General features: G+C 48.4%; 1 protein-coding gene across 1 annotated transcript in view; it reads right to left on the bottom strand.

Moving 5' to 3' along the window:
- The window catches only part of LOC147091941 (uncharacterized), a 142674-nt gene extending 134064 nt beyond the window's left edge, over positions 1-8610 (bottom strand). Inside the window, exon 1 of the mRNA XM_085976647.1 lies at positions 7560-8610. Within this exon, the coding sequence (XP_085832773.1) occupies positions 7560-8507 (948 nt within the window). The 5' untranslated portion in view covers positions 8508-8610. The remainder of the gene's footprint in view (positions 1-7559) is intronic.
- Between the last annotated feature and the right edge of the window lie 14608 nt (positions 8611-23218).

Below are 23218 nucleotides of genomic sequence, written 5' to 3'. Positions count from 1 at the left end.
CATTGAAGAGTTCTGCATGTTTGTTTAACACTGCAGTCAGACCTGACTCCCCTTTTGACATCATGCGGACTGCAGGCCAGTCCAGCGTGATTTTCTCTAGCCACGCACGTCCCAGTAGAGATGGGTAATTTCCCTTCACCACATATAGTGGCAGTTTCGCAGTCTGTCCATTCAATTTAACTGTCACCTCAATGGCGCCTCTCATGACCACAGGTTCGCCGGTATACGTCTTTAGCACAATGTTTCTTGGCTGAAGGGTAAGATGCTTTAGCATTTTGTTGTAGACAGTGTCTGAAACAAGGGACACAGCCGTGCCTGTGTCCACCTCCATCCGCACTGAATGTCCCTCCACCAGTGGTGACACCCAGTAGCCATTTGAACCACCTGCAACCATCAGTATGTGCACCTCTTCCTCCTCAGAGGTGTCGCTCCCCTCTGTTTTGCTTGTTCCATCATACTGCACTGAATGAACACTCCTTTTCCTCTCTTGTCCAAATACAGACATTTTGCTTTCATGCTTCCCAGCTCTGTGTTCTTTTTTTACCTCTACAGGTGCATTCAATGTGACCCTTTTTGCCACAATTTTGGCATTCCAGCTCCGTACACCAGCAGTCATTAGCGTGATGGCCCGTTTTCCCACAACGGTAACATGTGCCGTTCCGCACACCTTTAGGCTCAGATGACACCTTGTGAACTCTCCCTGTTGAACTCAACTGGTGAGCCTCCTTTTCCGCCATCTCCATGGAGACACTAACTTCAAAGGCCTTTTCAAGAGTAAGGTTGTCCTCAGTAAGAAGCCGCTTCTGTGTGGCTGCACTTTGCAGACCACACACGAGTCTGTCTCTAATGGTGTCCTTCAGCACCTCTTTGAACTTGCAGTGCTCTGACAACCTTTTTAAAGCAGCAATAAACATCATCACTGATTCCCCCTCCTCTTGATTCCATTTGTGAAATCTAAATCTCTCAGCAATAACCAGAGGTTTTGTTGAAAAATGTGCTCCAAGAATTTCCACTAGTTGCTTATATGTTTTAGTTTCTGGCTGCACAAGGCTGCGAAGTAAATTGAATGTCTTCGGCCCCATTACACTCAAAAACATAGGCATGACCTTTTCGTTTGCCACCGCATTCGCCAATACAAAATAGTCAAAACGTTCTGTATATGTGCTCCATTGCTCCACATTTTCATCAAAATCACCGATGTTTTCTAATATAGTAGCCATCTCACGTTTCAAATTAAAATTTCTGTTTACTCACTGCCGTAACGTTAATGTGATGCTGCAATCTCTGTTCCGAGTGTTTTGTAGTCGAAAACAAGAAAGTTCCCACAATGCAGATTCATCCGATCCTCGTCGCCACTTGTTGTGTCGGTACCTTTCTACCTAGACACAATTTAGGACTCAGAACTCAGAGATTCAAACATGAAGTGCTTTATTCAGATAGGAAAGGGAAGTTCTGGAAAGTTCCAAACAAAGAGAGCTAAACTTAACCAAGAGAACACCCAACCATTTATCTGCTGTGACAGTGCCACCACAGGTGGGAGGAGAACACACAATACATCACAGTCACTGCTCCCATTGTGTGACCATTTCCGGCCGTTGATTTGATTTTAATTTAATTTAAGGGTTTCCAGCTCGAGCTGATTGCGTCATCTCCCATTGTGAGGTCAGAGGCCCAGCCACAGGGTCACGTGACTCAACCGCTCCCAGGCTGCACCCCTTTCAAAATGGATGTGTGAGTGTCTGCAAATTGCAGAGTCTGTGCGAGTGTGTCTGTATGTGAGTGAGTGTCTGTGTCTGCAAATTGCAGTCTGTGCGAGTGTGTCTGTATGAGTGGGTGTCTGCCATCGACGACGAAGTCCAACACCGCCTTTAGTGTGCCAGTGCAGCCTTTGGTCGCCTGAAGAGGAGAGTGTTTGAAGACCAGGACCTCAAACCCGGCACTAAGCTCATGGTCTACAGAGCAGCAGTGATACCCGCCCTGCTGTATGACTCAGAGACATGGACCATGTACAGCATGCACCTCAAAGCACTGGAGAGGTACCACCAACGCTGCCTCTGCAAGATCCTGCAAATCCATTGGCAGGATAGGTGCACCAATGTCAGTGTTCTTGCTCAGGCCAACATCCCCAGCAGCGAAGCTTTGACCACGCTCGATCAGCTCCAATGGACGGGTCACATTGTCAGCATGCCCGAAACGAGACTCCCAAAACAGGCACTCTACTCGGAGCTCTGGCACAGCAAGAGAGCCCCAGGTGGGCAGTCGAAATGCTTCAAGGACACCCTCAAAACCTCCTTGAAAAAGTGTAACATCCCCACCGACACCTGTGAATCCCTGGCCCAAGACCGCACAAAGTGGAGGAGAAGCATCCGGGAATGCGCCGAACACCTCTAGTCTCTTCGCCGGGAGCAAGTGGAAGCCAAGCACAGGCAGCGCAAGGAGCGCACATCAACCCAAGCACCCCACCCACCCGCCCCTTCAACCACCGTCTGCCCCACCTGTGACAGAGACTGTCGGTCCCACATTGGACACATCAGTCACCTGAGCACTCATTTTTAATGTGGAAGCAAGTCATCCTCGGTTCCGAGGGACTGCCTAAGAAGAAGAAGAAGAGTGTGTCTGCAAATTGTAGAGTTTGTGTGAGTGTGTCTGTATGTGAGTGGGTGTCTGTAAATTGCAGAGTCTGTGTGAGCGTGTCTGTACGTGAGTGGGTGTCTGTGTGTCTGTAAATTGCAGAGTCTGTGAGTATGTCTGTATGTGAGTGGGTGTCTGTGTGTCTGTAAATTGTTGGGTCTGTGTGAGTGTGTCTGTATGTGAGTGGGTGTCTGTGTGTCTGTAAATTGCAGAGTCTGTGTGAGTGTGTCTGTATGTGAGTGGGTGTCTGTGTGTCTGTAAATTGCAGAGTCTGTGTGAGTGTGTCTGTATGTGAGTGGGTGTCTGCAAATTGCAGAGTCTGTGTGAGTGTCTGTATGTGAGTGGGTGTCTGTGTGTCTGCAAATTGTAGAGTCTGTGTGAGTGTGTCTGTATGTGAGTGGGTGTCTGTGTGTCTGCAAATTGCAGTCTGTCTGTGTGTGTGTGTCATGTTACTGTTCATTTTAGTTCAGTGTGGGTGGGAGGGAGACTGTGTGAGTGGCAGACAGTCAGTGAGAGTGAGAGAGACATGAAATCATAAGGCACGTTGCAGAATAGAAAGCCTGTTTCTGTAGACCACAAAGTGAAAAGATAAAATACTGAATACTCTCTGTTTGTTTTTAAACTGCCAAACAGAGCGGAGCAATGAAAGAAATCAACTTTCTTTGATTGCTGACAGTGATTTATGGCAATCTTAAGGCTGGCCTGTGTGTGTGTGTGTGTGTGAGAGAGAGAGACAGACAGCAAAAGCTGATGTGTATGCAGGGCTTGTCTGTGTTCAAGTTATCTGCTGTGTGCATTGGTACTGAATCTCATGTCTGAAAAACCTAGAGAATATAGACCATGAGATAATATTGATTTAATTCCAGACTGCACTGTTGTGGGATCTTACATTGCCTCACTTTCAAGAATTTGTAAAAGGCAAATCTACATCTATACATCAAGCCATTTGATATTTTTCTGGACTGGACTTTATAGAGGAATGTTTGTGGAATGTTTCATGGCAGATCCTGCTGTGGGATCTCTCCATCTTCATGAAGAATTCTATCATCTTATGATCGCTCTGACCCAAGGGGCCTCGCACAAGATTGCTAATTAATCCTTTCTCATTACATAATACCCAGTCTAAGATGGCATGATCTCTAGTTGATTCCTCGACATATTGGTCCAGGAAACCATCCTATATACACTCCAGGAATTCCTCCTCCACAGTATTGTTACTAATTTGGTTAGCCCAATCTATATGTAAAGTCACCAATGATAACTGCTGTGCCCTTATTGCACGTGTCTCTAATTTCCCATTTAATGTCATCCCCAACCTCTGCATTACTGTTTGGAGGTCTGTACACCACTCCCACTAACATTACATGAGGTCAGCCCACTGGATGGAACCTCAGGTGCCCTGAGCTTGATCTCCAGTCCTGACTGCCCCCTTACATCAGTATCCCCTCACTTTTATACCCTGCAGTGATCCATCTCTGGCACCTGACTCTTCTTTGTCTTCTCTGCTGGGTTTTGGCAGGAAGCGAGGAAAAGACAGCTGGAAGTTCACTAGTCTGTGATTTACAAGCACGGTGGCATAGTGGTTAGCACTGTTGCCTCACAGCGCCAGGGACCCGGGTTCGAATCCGGCCTCGGGTGACTGTCTGTGTGGAGTTTGCACATTCTCCCCGTGTTTGCGTGGGTTTCCGCCGGGTGCTCCGGTTTCCTCCCACAGTCCAAAGATGTGCGGGTTAGGTTGATTGGCTATGATAAATTGACCCTTAGCGTTAGGGGGATTAAATAAGTGGGGTTACGGGGATATGTGTTGGTGTAGGGGTTACGGGGATCGGGTGGGATATGTGTCGGTGCAGGCTCGATGGGCCGAAATGGCCTCTATCTGCACTGTGGGGATTCTGTGATTCCCTGGTTCCCAACAGTTACTTTTCTTCAGTAATGTTCTCATCATCCCTAAACTACCATGCCTGCTGTTAATTATGTTATTTCTTATAGTTTCACAATTGTACGTATGAACAGCACACATTATAATTTAATCTATTCTACTACTCACTCTGCTTTAAGCTTATATTGTGTTTAATAACAAACACACTCTGTTCTTTCCCCTGATGATTACAGATTCCAACCAGTCGATTCAGTGAATGGAATGTCTTTTCAGTGTTGCCATAGCGACCTGGCTGCAGTGAAACACCTGTTTGAGTTTCTAACTCAGACTAAACTTCTCTTTCGCATAATGCATATTACATAAGACATTTGATGTCAATGAATTTTAGCCTTGTTATGTTAATATCTCTAAAACCTACAAGAAAGAAAGACTTGCATTTATATAGCAGCTTTCACCACCTCAGGACGTCGCAATGTGCTTCACAGCCAATGAAGTACTTTTGAAGTGTAGTCACTGACAGTGTTGTATTGTAGGAAACAAGCGGCTCAGATACACAAACAGTTAAAAGTGGGAGGACAAGTTAAGGCTCACGGTATTAAAGGGAGTGGGGCAGCATGGATAGGAAGTTTTGTAAAGGACGGAGAGTAGTGGTTAATGAATGTTCAGACTGGAGGGATGTAAACAGTGGTGTCCCCCAGGGTCAGTGTTGGGACCATTGCTCTTCTCAATATAGACAAATGATCTGGGCTTGGCTTTATGGAGCACAAGATCAAAATATCTAGATGAGACTACAATAGGGAGTGTGGGGAACTGTGAAGAGTGATTTAAAGTGATATACATGGGTTAGTAGATTGAACAGGTAGAGGTCAGATGAAATTTAGTGTAGAGATATGTGAAGTGATACATTTTGGGAGGAAAAATGAAGGGAAATGTACATTTTAAGTTGAAACATACAAGATTTTGAGGGTTATTGACAGGGTAGATGCTGAGAGGTTGTTTCCCCTGGCTGGAGTGTGTAGAACTAGGGGGCATAATCTCAGGATAAGGGGTTGGCCATTTAAGACTGAGATAAGGAGGAATTTCTTCACTCAGAGGGTTGTGAATCTTTGGAATTCTCTGCCCCAGAGGGCTGTGAATGCTGAGTCTTTGAGTATATGCAACGCTGAGATAGATAAATATTTGGACTCTAGGGGAATCAAGGGATATGGGGATCAGGTGGGAAAGTGGAGTTGAGGTCGATGATCAGTCATGATCTTATTGAATGGCAGAGCAGGCTCGAGGGGGCGTGTGACCCACTCCTGCTCCTAATTCTTATGTTCTTATGTAAAACTTTAAAAGGAGTAGAGGAGCAGAGTGATTTAAAGAGTTCAGGTACAGTGGTGTTCCACAGGGATCGGGGCTGGGAGCACTGTTGTTCATAAACGATTTGGACTCAGGAATCAGAAGAACAATTTCAAAGTTTGTCGAAAACACCAAAAAAGATGGAGTTAATACTAAGGAAGACAAAATGCAAGAAGCCATTAATAAATTTCAGCATGGGGGTGTAATTGGCAAATGAATTTTACTATAGATCAGTGTGAGGTGGTGTGTTAATGAATGTCACGATAGATCAGTGTGAGGTGGTGTGTTCATGAATTTCACTATAGATAATTGCGAGGTGGTGTGTTAATGAATTTCACTGTAGATCAGTGTGAGGTGGTGTGTTAATGAATGTCACTATAGATCAGTGTGAGGTGGTGTGTTAATGAATTTCACTGTAGATCAGTGTGAGGTGGTGTGTTAATTAATTTCACTGTAGATCAGTGTGAGGTGGTGTGTTTTGGTGGGAAGAATAAGGAGGCCACTCACTACTTGGGCAAGGGTGTGGAATTCGGTTACTTTGTGCATCCTGTGATTATGGCATCCTGTGATATTCAGCGGGAGGTTAGCGGTGGTGGTAACGCCCCATGGCACTACACCGCTGGCAATGACATCATCGCAATGCCCAGCACGCCGGCTGCAAACTTGGGTATACAACCCCTGGCCTATCACCGGACAATATGTCCGACAGGGTCAGGGGTCGTTCCTGCAGCCGTGGCGATGCCACTTAAAGGGCAGGTGCCGGGCGGCAACTTTTTATTTTGGCCGACTGCCAGCATCTGCCCCCTTCCCCTTCCTTCTTCGGGGTGCTGGCCGCGATCGCTCAGCCCGGTGCTCCTCTTGATCCGACACCCCGCTCCCCGGTGGTCCAGCAGGGCCCTGGTGTGCGCAGTGCTAGGCCCCTCCCCTTTAATCAGGGAGGGAGGTCTGCTATGACGTGGTGCTATGTGCCGCCGGGCGTGGCGCTGTTACACGAAGCACCGTGAAATTCACTCGTAGCGACTCAAAAGGGAGGGGTGCGCTTCCAGTAGCACCCTGCCTCCTGCTTGGGGCGCTAAGTTTGTCAGGGGGCTAAAATCAGCCCCGGTGACGTTTGCGACCCAAAAGGGGCGCCACTGAATTTCCCCCATAGAGTCTAAATGGGCTGGAGGAGCAGAGGGATCCAGGGATACAGATACACAAATCACTAAAAGTAGCAACACAGGTTAATAAGGCTATTAAAATAAAAGCACTGGGGTACATTCCTAAAGGAGCATTCTGTTCCGTGCCTAGGAGCTCTGAACCATGGCAGAGAGTGGCTGGGACACGTTTCTCACACGCCTCGAGATTAACCCACACGGCAACTTTGCGGTCAGTGAAGAGAGACAAGACCAAAGTTCCGTTTACCCCTCTTAGTGTGGCCCTGAAGGACTGTGTGCAGGAAGTTCTGTTCCCGCCGTATGATCCTCCCCCAGTTTGTCCTTTGTGAGCTCCAGCCAGGTGATGCTAAACATTCAGGAGGGAATGAAGAAAATCTACAACAATGTGTTAAAACAAAGCTGGTTTATTTGACATCTATCCAGAATATTAAACTCCAGCCCCGTTCCCGGAGTTATCAGCAGAAACAATCCCTACCTGTCAGAATGAACATGGTTCAGTCCTAGATGTGATTAACAGCAGCAACAGCAGAATCCAACCCCTGCAGTCACTGGTGAACTCGCTGGTGTTTCAGCAGGTGGGATGAGTGAGTGAATCCCTTCCCACACACGGAGCAGGTGAACGGCCTCTCCCCAGAGTGAACCCCCTGGTGTGTCAGCAGGTTGGATGAACGAGTGAATCCCTTCCCACACATGGAGCAGGTGAACGGTCTCTCCCCAGTGTGAGTGCGCTGGTGTGCAGCGAGCTCAGATGACTGCCTGAACCCAGTCCCGCAGTGAGAGCACCTGAACGGTCTCTCATCAGTGTGAACACGTTGATGGCGTATCAGTTCCCAGGAAGTTACATAGCACTTCCCACAGTCCGAGCATTTAAAAGGTCTCTCGTCAGAGTGAACTCGCTGGTGATTCAGCAGGGTGAATGAGCGAGTGAATCCCTTCCCACACTCGGAGCAGGTGAACTGCCTCTCCCCAGTGTGAGTGCGCTGGTGTACAGTGAGCTCAGATGATCGCCTGAACCCAGTCCCGCAGTGAGAGCACCTGAACGGTCTCTCATCAGTGTGAACACGTTGATGGAATAGCAGTTCCCAGGAACTTTTAAAGCACTTCCCACAGTCCGAACAGTTAAAAGGTCTCTCATCGGAGTGAACTCGCTGGTGTGTCAGCAGGTGGGATGAATAAGTGAATCCCTTCCCACACTCAGAGCAGGTGAACGGCCTCTCCCTCGTGTGAACTCGCTGGTGTCTCCGCAGGATGGATGGATCAGTGAATCCCTTCCCACACTCAGAGCAGGTGAACGGCCTCTCCCCAGTGTGAACTCGCTGGTGTGTCAGCAGGATGGATGCCTGAGCGAATCCCTTCCCACACACAGAGCAGGGGAACGGCCTCTCCCCGGTGTGAATGCACTTGTGTTGCGATAGGCCAGAGGATCGGGTGAAGCCTTGTCCACACACAGAACACGTGTACGGTTTCTCCCTGGTGTGAACGGTGGTTTTTGCTTCCATATTCAAAGGCCGATGATATTCAGTTCCTGATGAATCGAGTGACTGTCAGATCTTGACGTGATGTGTGGTTTGAGTTTCCCGTCTGCAAATCCTCCCCTTCTAATACCCTGTAAAATGAATTTAAAACAGGGAGCGTGAGAGAGAACCCACTAAAGAGGCAGGTTGTGAAATTGAGCTCAATGAATCTGGTCATTTGTGGGGCCGGCACTAGAAAAAAGTGACCATGAAAGCTGCCGGATTGTCATAAATTCCCACTGGTTCACTGATGTCCCTCAGTGAAGGGAATCTATCACCTGGTCTGGGCCTCTGGCCTCTATGGGAGGGGAGAGAGAGAGAGAGAGAGAGAGAGGTGGGAGTGGGAGAAGGAGATGGAATTTATACATCTGCAACTCGACCAGAACTTTGGCAGAACCTCCAAAACCTGCAACCTCCAGCACCTAGAAGGACAAAGGCAGAAGGTGCATGGGAGCACCATCACCTCCAAGTCACACATCATCCTGACTTGGACATATATCGCCATTGCTACATCATCACTGGGTGAAAATCCTGGAACTCCTTACACAACAGCATTGTGGGAGTACCTTCACCACACGGACTGCAGCGGTTCAAGAAGGCGGCCCACCATCACCTTCTCAACGGGAAGATGGGGATTGGCAACATATTCTGGTCTTGCGAGCAACGCCCACATCCGAAGAATGAATTAAAACAAATCTGTAGATGTAAACTGGATTAAAAGCCTCTACAGAAATACTTATTCCTAAAACAATATTATTTTACATTGTAGGGACAGTGTCTGTGTAACAACCTAATCTCCCCAGAATCCACCTCCCTTGACTGTCACACAATGGAAATTGTTGGGTCCTCCTGGGCCCAGAAGTACTGGGGGTTAAACCCAGCAACTTCTCTTCCATCTCCAGTCCAGCTCAAACTGAAGCAACAAAAGACCTACACAGGCGGCCAGGGCCCTACCTTCCGTCAGCCTGCAGTATAACTCTTCCCCACAGCTGCTGACTAATGGCGGCCGCAGCACCCACAATCACCGCGCCCCAGAAACCACTCTACCCAACGCGCTGATTTCCCTGCTGAGAGTGCGCATGCTCCCCGGGGCCGCGGGCCATTCTGGGACCCTGGCTCCTGCCCTTTGTCCCGAGTCAGACTTGGTGGAACCGGCTGAAGAAACCGAGAAGCGGCGACTCGGATGGGGGAGGCGCTGCACCCTGGGTTTCCTGGTGCCAGGGCCCTGGCCGCACGTCTGCCTGGCCCGGCCGCTCTGATTCTGATAGAGGTTTTTGATGAGGTAACAGAGAGGGTTAATGAGGGCAATGCGGTTAACATGTTGTACATGGATTTCCAAAAGGCGTTCGACAAGTGCCACATAATAGGCTTGCCAGCAAAGTTGAAGGCCATGGAATAAAAGGGACAGTGGCAGCATGGATACGGAATTGGCAAAGTGACAGGAAAGAGAGAGTAGTGGTGAACGGTTGTTTTTCAGACTGGAGGAAGGTACAGTGGTGTACCCCAGGGGTCGGTACTAGGACCACTGCTTTACTTGAGATATATATAGATATTATAGAATATATATTAGTGACATAGACTTGAGTGTACAGGGCACAGTTTCAAAATATGCAGATGACACAAACCGTGGAAGTATAGTGAACAGTGAGGAGGATAGTGATAGACTGCAAGAGGACATAGACAGGCTGGTGGAATGGGCGGACACATGGGAGATGAAATTTAACGCAGAAAAGTGCAAACTGATATATTTTGGTAGGAAGAATGAGGAGAGGTAATATAAACTAAAGGGTATAAGTCTAAAATGTGTGCATGAACAGAGAGACCTGGGGGTATGTGTGCACAAATCATTGAAGGTGGCAGGGCAGGTTGAGAAAGCAGTTAAAAAAGCATATGGGATCCTGGGCTTTATAAATAGAGGCATAGAATCCAAAAGCAAGGAGGTTATGATCAACCTTTATAAAACACTGGTTCGGCCTCAACTGGAGTATTGTGTCCAATTCTGGGCACCGCACTTTATGAAGGATGTGAAGGCCTCCGAGAGGGTGCAGAAAAGATTTACAAGAATTGTTAAGTCCGTGAATGATTTAGACACGGACTAGCAGGAGTGAAAACAAACAGATGTTTACTGGTGGAAGTCCATAACGAAACTAAACAGAGGCTCTCTAGCGCCTTTTATACAGGGGTGGTCACTGCCGGTACTGCAGTCTGAGACCAGTTATTCTCTTAAAGGTACATACACAACAATTCCTCCCCTTTTAGATAAACAGTACATAACATTCATTTAACAACTAAATGATAACGAATTACAATCACAATTACAGTTACTAGATACAGTGGTTAAGTTTAAGCAATTATAAGTTCAGTCTTTGAGGAGGCTTCCTGATTCTGTCTGGATAACGCCTCTTTGGGGTAACAGGTTCTTCTGGCAATGTTCAGTCGGAATCAATGTCGTTGTTTGGTTCATCTGTTTCCAATATTACCGGTTCTGCGGTAGCTGCAATTGGAACGTCGATTTCATTACCAGGTGTATCAGATCGTGGTGTGGAGTTGATGTTTTCCAGTGACTCTAGAATCTGGTCAGCATGGCGTCTTACAATGCTCTCCCCAACGTCCACGGTATACATGAGAGGTCCTTGTCGTGTACAAATCGTTCCTGGCTGCCATTTCTCAGTGCGGTAGTCCCGGGCCAAAACTGGTCAGCCTTTCATTCATATTCTGAAACTGCCTGTTCTCCACATCTCTTCGGATGTTTGGCATAACCAAATCCAAGCGGCATTGTAGTCTTCGATTGAAGAACATCATGGCTGGAGTTTGGTTGGTAACCGCATGTGTCGCATTCCGGTAGGCAAACAAGAAGTGGTCCACCTCGTGTTGTAGGGGTATATCTTCATTACACATTGCCTTGATAGCCTTCTTGAATGTTTGGACAAACCTCTCGGCCAATCCATTAGTGGCTGGATGATATGGGGCAGATGTGTAATGCTTAACACCATTGTTCTTTAAGAACCTCCGGAACTCTTCAGACACAAACTGTGGTCCATTGTCAGAGCAAATCTGTTCAGGCAGCCCATTCCTGGCGAATATTGTTCGTAAAACTGTGATAGTTTTTTCCATGGTGGTTGAGGACATTTTTATTACCTCTGGCCACTTTGAATGTGCATCCACCGCAATTAAAAACATCGAGTCTATGAAGGGACCAGCAAAATCAATGTGCACCCTTTGCCATGGAGATGAGGGCCACTCCCATGGATGCAGAGGAGCTTGTGGTGGGGCGTTTTGGACCTTCTGGCATCCTGCACAGCTCTTGGTCATCTCTTCGATTTCTCTATCGATTCCCGGCCACCACACAAATGCTCTGGCTATGTTCTTCATTTTTACCCCACCCAGATGACCCTCATGAAGCTCATTGAGCACTCTATCCTTCAATTATGGTGGAATTACTACTCTGGATCCACACATCAAGGTTCCTCTGCACACTGACAGCTGTTCTCTTCTTGACGAGAATGCTGGCAGCAGTGGTTCGCCATGTGCTGGCCATCCCTTCACCGTTAAATCATAGACCCGTGATAGTGTTGGGTCATTCCGTGTTTCCTTTTCTATGTTTGCATTCGTCACAGGGAGACATTCGACTATGGTCGAGTGGAATAACTCCATTGGATCCACTGCAAGGTCTTCTTCTTCCACCGTCGGCAACGGTAGACGTGACAATCCATCAGCATTTCCATGCTGTTTAGTTCCTTTGTACTCGATGTCATATTGGTGTGCCCCTAGGAAAAGGGACCATCTCTGCAGCCGTTGTGCTGTCATTATCGGTACGCCCTTCTGAGGGTTGAAAATGGAGACAAGAGGTTGATGATCGGTTAGTAGAGTAAATTTTTGACCGTGCAGATAGTGATTGAACTTCTTCACCCCCCACACTAGGCTGAGGGCCTCTCTGTCAATCTGGGCGTAGTTACGCTCGGCAGAAGTTAACGAGCGTGACGCAAAAGCTATCGGCCTCTCCAAACCATCAAGGAATTTATGTGACAGTACCGCCCCAATGCCGTAGGGAGACGCATCACACGCCAGCCTGATTGGCAGTGCTGGGTTGTAGTGAGCCAATACTTCCTTCGAAGTGATTAAGTCCTTACTCTTCTGAAAAGCACGTTTACAATCATCGCTCCATTTCCATGCTACCCCCGTTCGTAGCAGGGCGTTCAGTGGATGCAGAATTGTCAACAAATTCGGCAAAAACTTATGATAGTAATTCACCAACCCAAGGAATGACCTCAGTTGCGACACATTTTCAGGCGCTGGGGCCTTTACAACCGCTTCAATTTTGTCAGGGGACTTATGTAACCCCTCTTCATCAATCACGTGGCCACAATACGATATCTGTTTCTTAAAAAATTTGCACTTGGGGCGGTTGGCTCGCAACCCATGTTCCCGTAGTCAATGAGCACCTGTTCTAGGTTGTTAAGGTGTTCACTGTCATCTTCACCTGTTACAAGGATGTCGTCCAAGTAACACTGAGTCCCCGGAATCCCTTGCAGGACTTGTTCCATCGCTCTTTGCCATATCGCCGGAGCCGATGCTACTCCGAATACCAATCGATGATATTGGTAAAGACCTTTGTGAGTGTTTATCGTGAGATACTTCCTAGAGGACTCTTCAACCTCCATCTGCAAATATGCTTGTGCTAGGTCAATTTTTGTAAAACGCTTCCCTCCAGTGAGGCAAAGATGTCTTCTATCCTTGGAAGAGGATATTGTACTGTGTGAAGGACAGGGTTCACCGTCACCTTGAAATCCCCACAGATGCGAATCTTCCTTGGCTCTCCGGACTTATTGCTTAACGTTTTCTTCATGACAGGAACGATGGGTGTCACCCACTCACTCCAGTCGACCTTAGACAACACACCCGCCTTCTCCAGCTCTGCCTCGACAGCTGGGCGAATTGCATATGGTACCGGTCTCGCTTTGAAAAACTTGGGAACTGCATTCTCTTCTATTTTTAACGAGGCGGTTACGCCTTTAAGCGTGCCCAGTTCTTGTTGAAATACCTCTTTGGCGTTAGCTAAGATTGTTGACAATCGTCCAGGAGTGACGTCGTCATCTTTTTTACCGTCCACCGTCATTGCATGAATGGAATGCCAATCCAAGTTTATCTTCCTGATCCATTCCCATCCCAATAACGGTGGTCCACCATTTGGCAGTATGTAGAGATACAATTCCCGTATTTTCTTGCCATTGTATTCGACAGGCACCCTTATTTTTCCTCTGGGGTATACTTTTTGCCCCGTATATGTCGTCAAGATGATGGATGTCTCTCTCAAGGGTATGTGTGAAAATAGCCGCTCGTAGTCTCGTCGATTCATGATGGTCAGGGCTGATCCTGTATCCAATTCCATTTTGACTTGGGACACTGCTATCGTGAGGGTGACCCAAATGGTTCGGTGATCCTCTTTAGCGATTACATTGTGAAGTTTGAGACAGCTTAGTCTCCTGTTTCCGGATTCACTATCGCTCATCTGGTCTTTGGAACTACTGTCTGTCATCTTTTGTACTTTCTTGTACGGTTCCTTAGTAGCCTTTTTGTTGTCGCTGGTCTTCTTCCCAGACCTACAAACTCGTGCAATGTGTCCAATCTTCCCGCATTGTCTGCATATTTTGTCTTTGGACCAGCAGTCCTTCTGGTCATGGTTAGTTCTGCCGCAGCGATAACATTTTGCAAATCCCCGTGTCATTTCGTGGGTGCCGTATTCCTGTGGTTTTTGTTGAATTTCTGCAGCTTCCCTGGCTGCTGCTTCATACGATACTGCCACGCTGAAAGCCTGATCTAGCGTCAGCTCTTTTTCTGTGAGTAACTTCTTCTGTGTTCCTTCACTCAGGAGTCCACAGACAAATTTGTCCCGTAGGGTATCTGCCAGTCCTGCTCCGAACTGGCAGTGCTTTGATAGCTTGCGCAGTTCCGTAAGATACTCAGCATTGCTCTCATCTTTGTGCTGAGTTCTCCTGTGGAATTTAAATCTTTCTGCTATCAACAGCGGTGCAGGGTTTAAGTGCTCCTGTAGAACAGCAACAATTTCGTTAAAACGCTTCACCTTCGGTTTGGCTGGAGTAATCAGATCCCGCAATAGGCCGTACGTTCTAGCGCCCATTAAGTTTAACAATATCGATGCCTTTTTCCCCTCCGCTATATCGTTTGCCTCGAAATATACCTCTACTCTTTCCACATACGTGGTCCAGTCCTCTAATGTATTATCAAAAGCAGTGATACAGCCAGTCTTTGGCATCTTGCAAATCTAAAATGGCGCCTCCCGCGCTTTGCCTTCTTCTCCAATTTAACAAAATGGCGCCTCCCGCGCTTTGTCTTCTTCCCCGCTGTTGTTAGCGCTGCTTTCCACGGTTTCTTGCGCGTATTCTTTTTCTTTTATTATTTTCCCGTCGTGGAGCGGACCCTCTGGGACACTTCCCTCCCTCTTCTGAGGTCCGAACGCTGCCCAGCTTCGAAACACCGGCCACGCCCTGTGTGCTCCACCCTCTCTCTCTTTGCTTCCCGACTCGCTGCCCGGCCCCGTTGAAAGGCCACCCGATCGAGCTTCAGCCTGCCGCAGCCCAGGAAGGATCAGAGCACTACCTGCCACCAGCCCGATTAGCTGGGAAACCACGGACCGAGGAACCCAGCCTGGCTCTGGAAAGTCGCTCCTGCAAAGCCTTGAACCCGATGATTGACGGTCGACGACCGTTTCTCGAGTTTCAATGGCCTCTATTTTTTTTCTTTCTTCTGGCTCCGACCTTCAACGTCGTCGGAGCTGCTGCTGAGTTGCAGGTAAGTTCGTTTCTTTACTCGTCGCCAGTGTTAAGTCCGTGAATGATTTAGACACGGACTAGCAGGAGTGAACACAAACAGATGTTTACTGGTGGAAGTCCATAATGAAACTAAACAGAGGCTCTCTAGCGCCTTTTATACAGGGGTGGTCACTGCCAGTACTGCAGTCTGAGACCAGTTATTCTCTTAAAAGGTACATACACAACAAGAATGGTTCCAGGGATGAGGCACTTCAGTTAGGTGGATGGACTTGAGCAGCTGGGGTTATTCTCCTTAGAGCAGAGAAGGTTGAGATGAGATTTGATAGAGGTATTCAAAATCATGAGGGTTCTGGACAGAGTAGATAGAGAGAAACTGTTCCCATTGGTGGAAGGGTCGACAACCAGAGCACACAGATTTAAGGGGATTGGCAGAATAACCAAAATCGACATGAGGAAAAACTTGTTTTACTCAGCGAGTGGTTAGGATCTGGAATGCACTGCCTGAAAGGGTGGTGGAGGCAGATTCAATCACGGCTTTCAAAAGGGAATTGGATAAGTACCTGAAGTAAAGAAATTTGCAGGGTTACAGGCAAAGGGCGGGGAGTGGGACTAGCTGAAGTAGTCTTGCAGAGAGCCGGCACGGGCTCGACGGGCTGAATGGCCTCCTTCTGTGCTGTAACCATTCTGATTCTATAAAATATTAGAAAGTTTGTTCTACAGAAGCACGGGGTTTATCTGCTTTTATTGATGAATTTAAAAAGTCTCTATTAAAACCTGAGCCAGTGTGTTGTGAGCCAAAGAGCCTTGTGTCCAATGAGGGGAATAAAGGCCCACAGCCTCCCCTGGCCCCGGGCCCTGAACAAGGGACTGGAGAAACTCGCTGCCCTGCGGATCAGACAAACAGCCAGCGCTAGTCCCGCCCCTCGGGCTCCCCGATTGGTTGGTTGGAGGACTCGCCACCGGCTTGCTCCGCCAGCCCCGCCCCACTCGCTCCCTATTGGTCGGAAGCTCCCGTTAATCAGGCCCTGGGCCCGGGTCACGTGTCCGAGGAGATCACGTGCTCCGTCCAACTGACGCCGCTCGGTCCGGGGCCTTGCGGACTCTCAGGTTTTTCTATTTCTCTTTATTCTCTCCCGATCCACCCGTCCCCCCACCCGCGCGATTCTCCACCCGATCGGAGCGGAGAAAACTCACTTTGCATCACCGATCACGACTCTGGAACCGACACCAAGGCCTTTCCCCGGCATGGCCCGCGCCGACTCCGTCTGGCAGGGTCCCACCACGCAGCTGCAGCGCCGAGTGGGGGTGGGGGGTTGGTCTCCTCTGGGCATGCGCGGTTATTACCCTTGGTGACCGGGAGGGGTCGCTGTGCCGGACTCGGTCCAAACCGCCGCTCCTTGTGCGCATGCACGGACTATCGTCTGTCAATCAACCATCAGCCAGAAGAGGTCGCTGGTGAGACCAGTGAAGAAAGAAAGACTTGCATTTCTATAGCGCCTTTCACCACCACCGGACATCCCAAAGTGCTTTACAGCCAATGAAGTACTTTTGAAGTGTAGTCACTGTTGTAATGTAGGAAATGCAGCAGTCAAATAGCACACAGCAAGCTTCCACAAACAGCAATGTGATAATGACCAGATAATCTATCTTTTTGTTAACTCTGTTTCTCTCTCTACGGATGTTGCCTGGCCTGCTGAGTGTTTCCAGCATTTCCTGTTGTTATTTCAGATTTCCAGCATCCGCAGTATTTTGCTATTATCCTTTTGTTACATTGATTGAGGGATAAACATTGACTAGGACACCGGGGATATTTCCCCTGCTCTTTCCCACATTACAACAGTGACTACACCTCAAAAGTACTTCATTGGCTGTAAAGCACTTCAAGACGTCTGCTGGTCATGAAAGCACTATATAAATACAAGTCTTTCTTTCACAAAATAGTGTCATGGGATCTTTTACATCCACCTGAGAGAGCAGACAGGGCCTCAGTTTAATGTCTCATCCGAAAGACGCCACCTCTGACAGTGCCTCAGTACTGCACTGGACTGTCAGCCTGAATTTTTGTGCTCAAGTCTCTGGAGTGGGACTTGAACCCACAACCTTATGCCTCAGAGGAAAGAGTGCTACCATAGAGTCATAGATTTATACAGCACAGAAAGGGGCCCTTCGGCCCATCGTGTCCGCACCGGCCATCAAGCCCCGTCTATTCTAATCCCATTTTCCAGCACTTGGTCCGTAGCCTTGTATGCTATGGTGTTTCAAGTGCTCATCTAAATGCTTCTTGAATGTTGGGAGGGTTCCTGCCTCTACCACCCTTTCAAGCAGCGAGTTCCAGATTCCAACCACCCTCTGGGTGAAAAAGCTTTTCCTCAAATCCCCTCTAAACCTCCTGCCCTTTACCTTGAAACTATGCCCCCTGGTTATTGGCCCCTCTACTAAGGGGAAAAGTTCTTTTCTATCTACCCTATCTATGCCCCTCATAATTTTGTACACCTCAATCAGGTCCCCCCTCAGCCTTCTCTGCTCTAAGGAAAACAACCCCAGCCTGTCCAGTCTCTCTTCATAGCTGAAGCGCTCCAGCCCAGGTAACACCCTGGTGAATCTCCTCTGCACCCTCTCCAATGCAATCACATCCTTCCTATAGTGTGGCAACCACAACTGCACACAGTATTCCAGCTGTGGCCGAACTAGCATTTTGTACAGCTCCATCATAACCTCCCTGCTCTTTTATTCTATGCCTCGGCTAAGGAAGCCAAGTATCCCATATGCCTTCTTAACCACCTTATCTAGCTGTCCTGCTGCCCTCAGGGATCTATGTACATGCACACCAAGGTCGCTCTGATCCTCTGTCCTTCCTATGGTTCCACCATTCATTGTGTATTCCCTTGTTAGTCCTCCCAAAATGCATCACCTCACACTTTTCAGGGTTAAATTCCATTTGCCACTGTGCTGCCCATCTAACCAACTCGTCTATATTCTCCTGTAGCCTGAGGCTTCCCTCCTCGCTATTTACCACACCACCAATTTTCGTGTCATCTGCGAACTTACTGATCACACCTCCTACATTCATATCTAAATCATTAATGTACACTACAAACAGCAAAGGACCCAGACCCTGTGGTACACCACTGGACACAGGCTTCCAGTCACAAAAACAACCTTCGACCATCACCCTCTGCCTCCTGCCACTAAGCCAATTTTGGATCCAATGTGCCAAATTGCCCTGGATCCCATGGGGTCTTACCTTCTTGACCAGTCTCCCATGTGGGACTTTGTCAAAAGCCTTACTGAAGTCCATGTAGACTACATCAACTGGACTGCCCTCATCCACACACCTAGTCACCCCCATCAAAAAATTCAATCAAATTGGTTAGACATGATCTCCTCCCTGACAAAGCCATGCTGACTATCCTTGATTAATCCTTGCCTCGCCAAGTGGAGACTAATTCTGTCCCTCAGAATTTTATCCAATAATTTCCCTACCATTGATGTTCGGCTCACTGGCCTGTAATTCCCTGATTTATCCCTACTACTACCCTTCTTGAATTATGGTACTACGTTAGCCGTTCTCCAGTCCTCTGGCACCTCCCCTGTGGCCAGAGAGGTTCTGAAAATTTGTGTCAGAGCCGCTGCAATCTCCTCCCTTGCCTCACGCAGCAGGCTGGGATACATCTCGTCTGGGCCTGGGGGTTTATCCACTTTTAAGCCCGCTAAAACCACTAATACCTCCTCCCTCGCATTACTAATTTGTTCAAGTATATCACAATCCCCCTGCCTGATTTCTATGCCTGCATTGTCCTTATCCATAGTGAACACAGATGCAAAATATTTATTTAAAACCTCACCTACATCTTCTGGCTCTGCACACAGATTGCCACTTTGGTCCCGAATGGGCTCTACTCTTTCCCTGGTTATCCTCTTGCCCTTAATATACTAACAAAACACCTTGGGATTTTCCTTTATTTTGCCCGCCAGTGTTTTTTCATGACCCCTCTTCGCTCTCCCAATTTCTTTTTTTAAGTACCCCCCTGCACTTTCTGTACTCCTCTCGGGCTTCCACTGCTTTTAGTCCTTTGTATCTGCCAAAAGCCACCCTTTTTTTCCTAATCCATTCTTGTATGTCCATCTCCAGCACCGGTGTGTATCTGAGTCAATGGGCCTCTCTCTGACCATTCTCCCCCAGTCCATCTCCAGGATCAGTGTGTGTCTGAGTCAATGGGACTCTCTCTGAACTTTCTCCCCAGTCCATCTCCAGCACCAGTGTGCAGCTGAGTCAATGGACCTCTCTCTGACCTTTCTCCACAGTCCATCTCCAGGACCAGTGTGTATCTGAGTCAATGACACTTTCTCTGACATTTCTGCCCAGTCCATCTGCAAGACCAGTGTGTATCTGTGTCAACGGGACTCTCTCTGACCTTTCTCCCCAATCCATCTCCAGGACCAGTGTGTATCTGAGTCAATGGGACTCTGACCTTTCTCCCCAGTCCATCTCCAGGACCAGCGTGTATCTGTGTCAATGGGCCTCTCTCTGACCTTTCTCCCCAGTCCATCTCCAGGACCAGTGTGTATCTGAGTCAATGGGACTTTCTCCCCATTCCATCTCCAGGACCAGTGTGTATCTGAGTCGATGGGACTCTCTCTGACCTTTCTCCCCAGTCCATCTCCAGGAACAGTGTGTATCTGTGACAATGGGACTCTGACCTCTCTCCCCAGTCCATCTCCAGGACCAGTGTGTATCTGAGTCAATGGGACTCTCTCTGACCTTTCTCCCCAGTCCATCTCCAGGAACAGTGTGTATCTGTGACAATGGGACTCTGACCTCTCTCCCCAGTCCATCTCCAGGACCAGTGTGTATCTGAGTCAATGGGACTCCCTCTGACCTTTCTCCCCAGTCCATATCAGTCTATACAGTAGAAGACACTAAGAATATCCCAACACTGGACAAACAGGGGGCTAAAGGGGGGAGGAGCTAAACACGATCAAAATCACTAAGGAAGTGGTACTCAGTAAAATAATGGGACTCAAGGTGGCTAAATCACCTGGACCTGATGGCTTACATCCTAGGGTCTTGAGGGAAGTGGCGGTAGGGATTGTGGATGCATTGGTAATAATTTTCCCAAACTCCCTGGACTCGGCAAAGGTCCCGGCAGACTGGAAAACTGCTAATGTAACACCCTTATTTAAAAAGGGCAGTAGACATAAGGCTGTTAACTATAGACCGGTTAGCCTAACATCTGTGGTAGGTAAAATTTTGGAGTCCATTATTAAGGAGACAGTAACAGGACATTTGGATAATCATAATTTAATAGGACAAAGTCAGCATGGTTTTATGAAGGGGAAGTCATGTTTGACAAATTTGCTGGAGTTCTTTGAGGAAGTAACATAGGGTGGATAAAGGGGAACCAGTGGACGTAGTGTATTTAGACTTCCAAAAGGCATTTGACAAGGTGCCACGCAAAAGATTATTGCTTAAGATAAAAAACCACGGGATTGGGGTAATATTCTGGCATGGATAGAGGATTGGCTATCTAACAGAAGGCAGAGAGTTGGGATAAATGTTTCATTCTTAGACTGGCAATCAGTAACTAGTGGTGTTCCGCAGGGGTCAGTGCTGGGTCCCCAACTCTTTACAATCTATATTAACGATTTGGAGGAGGGGACCGAGTGTAACATATCAAAGTTTGCAGATGATACTAAGATGGGAGGGAAAGTAGTGAGTGAGGAGGACATAAAAAACCTGCAAGGGGACATCGACAGGCTAAGTAAGTGGGCAGAGATTTGGCAGATGGAATACAATACTGGAAAGTGTGAGGTTATGCACTTTGGCAGGAAAAATCATAGAGCAAGTTATTATCTTAATGGCAAGAAACTGGAAAGCACTGAAGTACAAAGGGATCTGGGGGTCCTGGTGCACGAAACTCGAAAGGTTAGTATGCAGGTGCAGCAAGTGACTAAGAAGGCCAATGGAATGTTGGCTTTCATTGCTAGGGGGATAGAATATAAAAATAGGGAGGTATTGCTTCAGTTGTACAATGTATTGGTGAGACCGCACCTGGAACACTGCGTACAGTTTTGGTGTCCATACTTAAGAAAGGACATACTTGCTCTCGAGTCAGTACAAAGAAGGTTCACTCGGTTAATCCCGGGGATGAGGGGATGGACATGTGAGGAGAGGTTGAGTAGATTGGGATTCTACTCATTGGAGTTCAGAAGAATGAGAGGCGATCTTATTGAAACATAAGATTGTGAAGGGGTTGGATCGGGTGGATGCGGGGAGGATGTTCCCGATGATGGCTGAAACTAGAACGAGGGGGCATAGCCTTAGAATAAGGGGCTGCTCTTTCAAAACTGAGATGAGGAGGAACTACTTCACTCAGAGGGTGGTCGGTCCATGGAATATGCTGCCCCAAAAAGCTGTAGAAGCTACATCATTACATAAATTTAAAACAGAAATAGACAGTTTCCTAGAAGTAAAGGGAATTAAGGGTTACGGGGAGCGGGCAGGAATTTGGACATGAGTCTAGGTTCGGATCGGTCATGGCCCTGTGGGTAGCGGAGCGGGCCCAGGGGCCGTGTAGCCTGATCCTGCCCCTATTTCGTGTGTCTAATTCTGTTAGATTCAGGAGATGGTTCTGTGATAGTGGATTGGCGGTTAGGATCAGATCAGCCATGATCTTATTGAATGGCGGAGCAGGCTCGAGGGGCCAATTGGCCTACTCCTGCTCCTATTTCTTATGTTCTTATGACCACTGTGTGTCTGAGTCAATGGGACTCTCTCTGACCTTTCTCCCCAGTCTATCTCCAGGACCAGTGTGTATCTGAGTCAATGGGACTCTCTCTGACCTTTCTCCCCAGTCCATCTCCAGGACCAGTGTGTATCTGAGTCAATGGGACTCTCTCTGATCTTTCTCCCCAGTCCATCTCCAGGACCAGTGTCTATCTGAGTCAATGGGACTCTCTCTGACCTTTCTCCCCAGTCCATCTCCAGGACCAGTGTGTATCTGAGTCAATGGGACTCTCTCTGATCTTTCTCCCCAGTCCATCTCCAGGACCAGTGTCTATCTGAGTCAATGGGACTCTCTCTGACCTTTCTCCCCAGTCCATCTCCAGGACCAGTGTGTATCTGAGTCAATGGGACTCTCTCTGATCTTTCTCCCCAGTCCATCTCCAGGACCAGTGTCTATCTGAGTCAATGGGACTCTCTCTGACCTTTCTCCCCAGTCCATCTCCAGGACCAGTGTGTATCTGAGTCAATGGGACTCTCTCTGAACTTTCTCCCTCGCGCGGCCGCTTCGACCCAATGTTCCCAGAGATTGCCTGAGAGAGGCCGGCGCTGCTGTAAATGCCGGAGATTCTCTGATCCACACTCACCGCACCATCCGCCGCTCCTCAGTCCCGCCGCCATTTTATCTCCTTCCTCAAACCGGAGCCTCATCCGGGGACTGCGAGCAGCACCGAGCATGCGCACTGCGCGCACACAGCGCGCGCTTAAAGTCCCTCACGGAGTCCGTCTTTTCTATTGGCTGCGACTCGTAGATTGACAGCTGCGCTCACCAATCGCAGCCCGCAACGCCTCGGGGCCCCGCCCACTGCGTTAAAAGGCCGCCGCCAGCTCCGGGGTCACGTGGCTCCTGATCGGCCGTTCAACCGCCTCAGCGCGCGGGTGACGTCATAGCCCCGCCCACCCGCGAGCCCTTGTTGCCCAAGGTGCCGGCCGACTGCTGTCCCTTCTCCCCGGGCGGGCGGCGGCTGTCCTTCCCCCGAGGGGGCGCGGACTCCTTTCTAACTCTGGTCTCCAACTGCTCCTCCCCGCTCCGGGCTGCGGCTTTTATAGCAGCCGTCGGCCCCGTCCAGCCCAGCCCAGCCGCGCCTTCTGATTGGCTGAAAACCCGGCAAATCTCGGCC

This window comes from Somniosus microcephalus, unplaced genomic scaffold (genome assembly GCF_052327205.1).
Source record: "Somniosus microcephalus isolate GS21.2 unplaced genomic scaffold, FLI_Smic_1.0 unresolved_chr3, whole genome shotgun sequence".
Lineage (NCBI taxonomy): Eukaryota > Metazoa > Chordata > Chondrichthyes > Squaliformes > Somniosidae > Somniosus > Somniosus microcephalus.
Note: the sequence above shows the minus strand (reverse complement) of the source record. Positions and strands in the feature narration are given on the sequence as shown.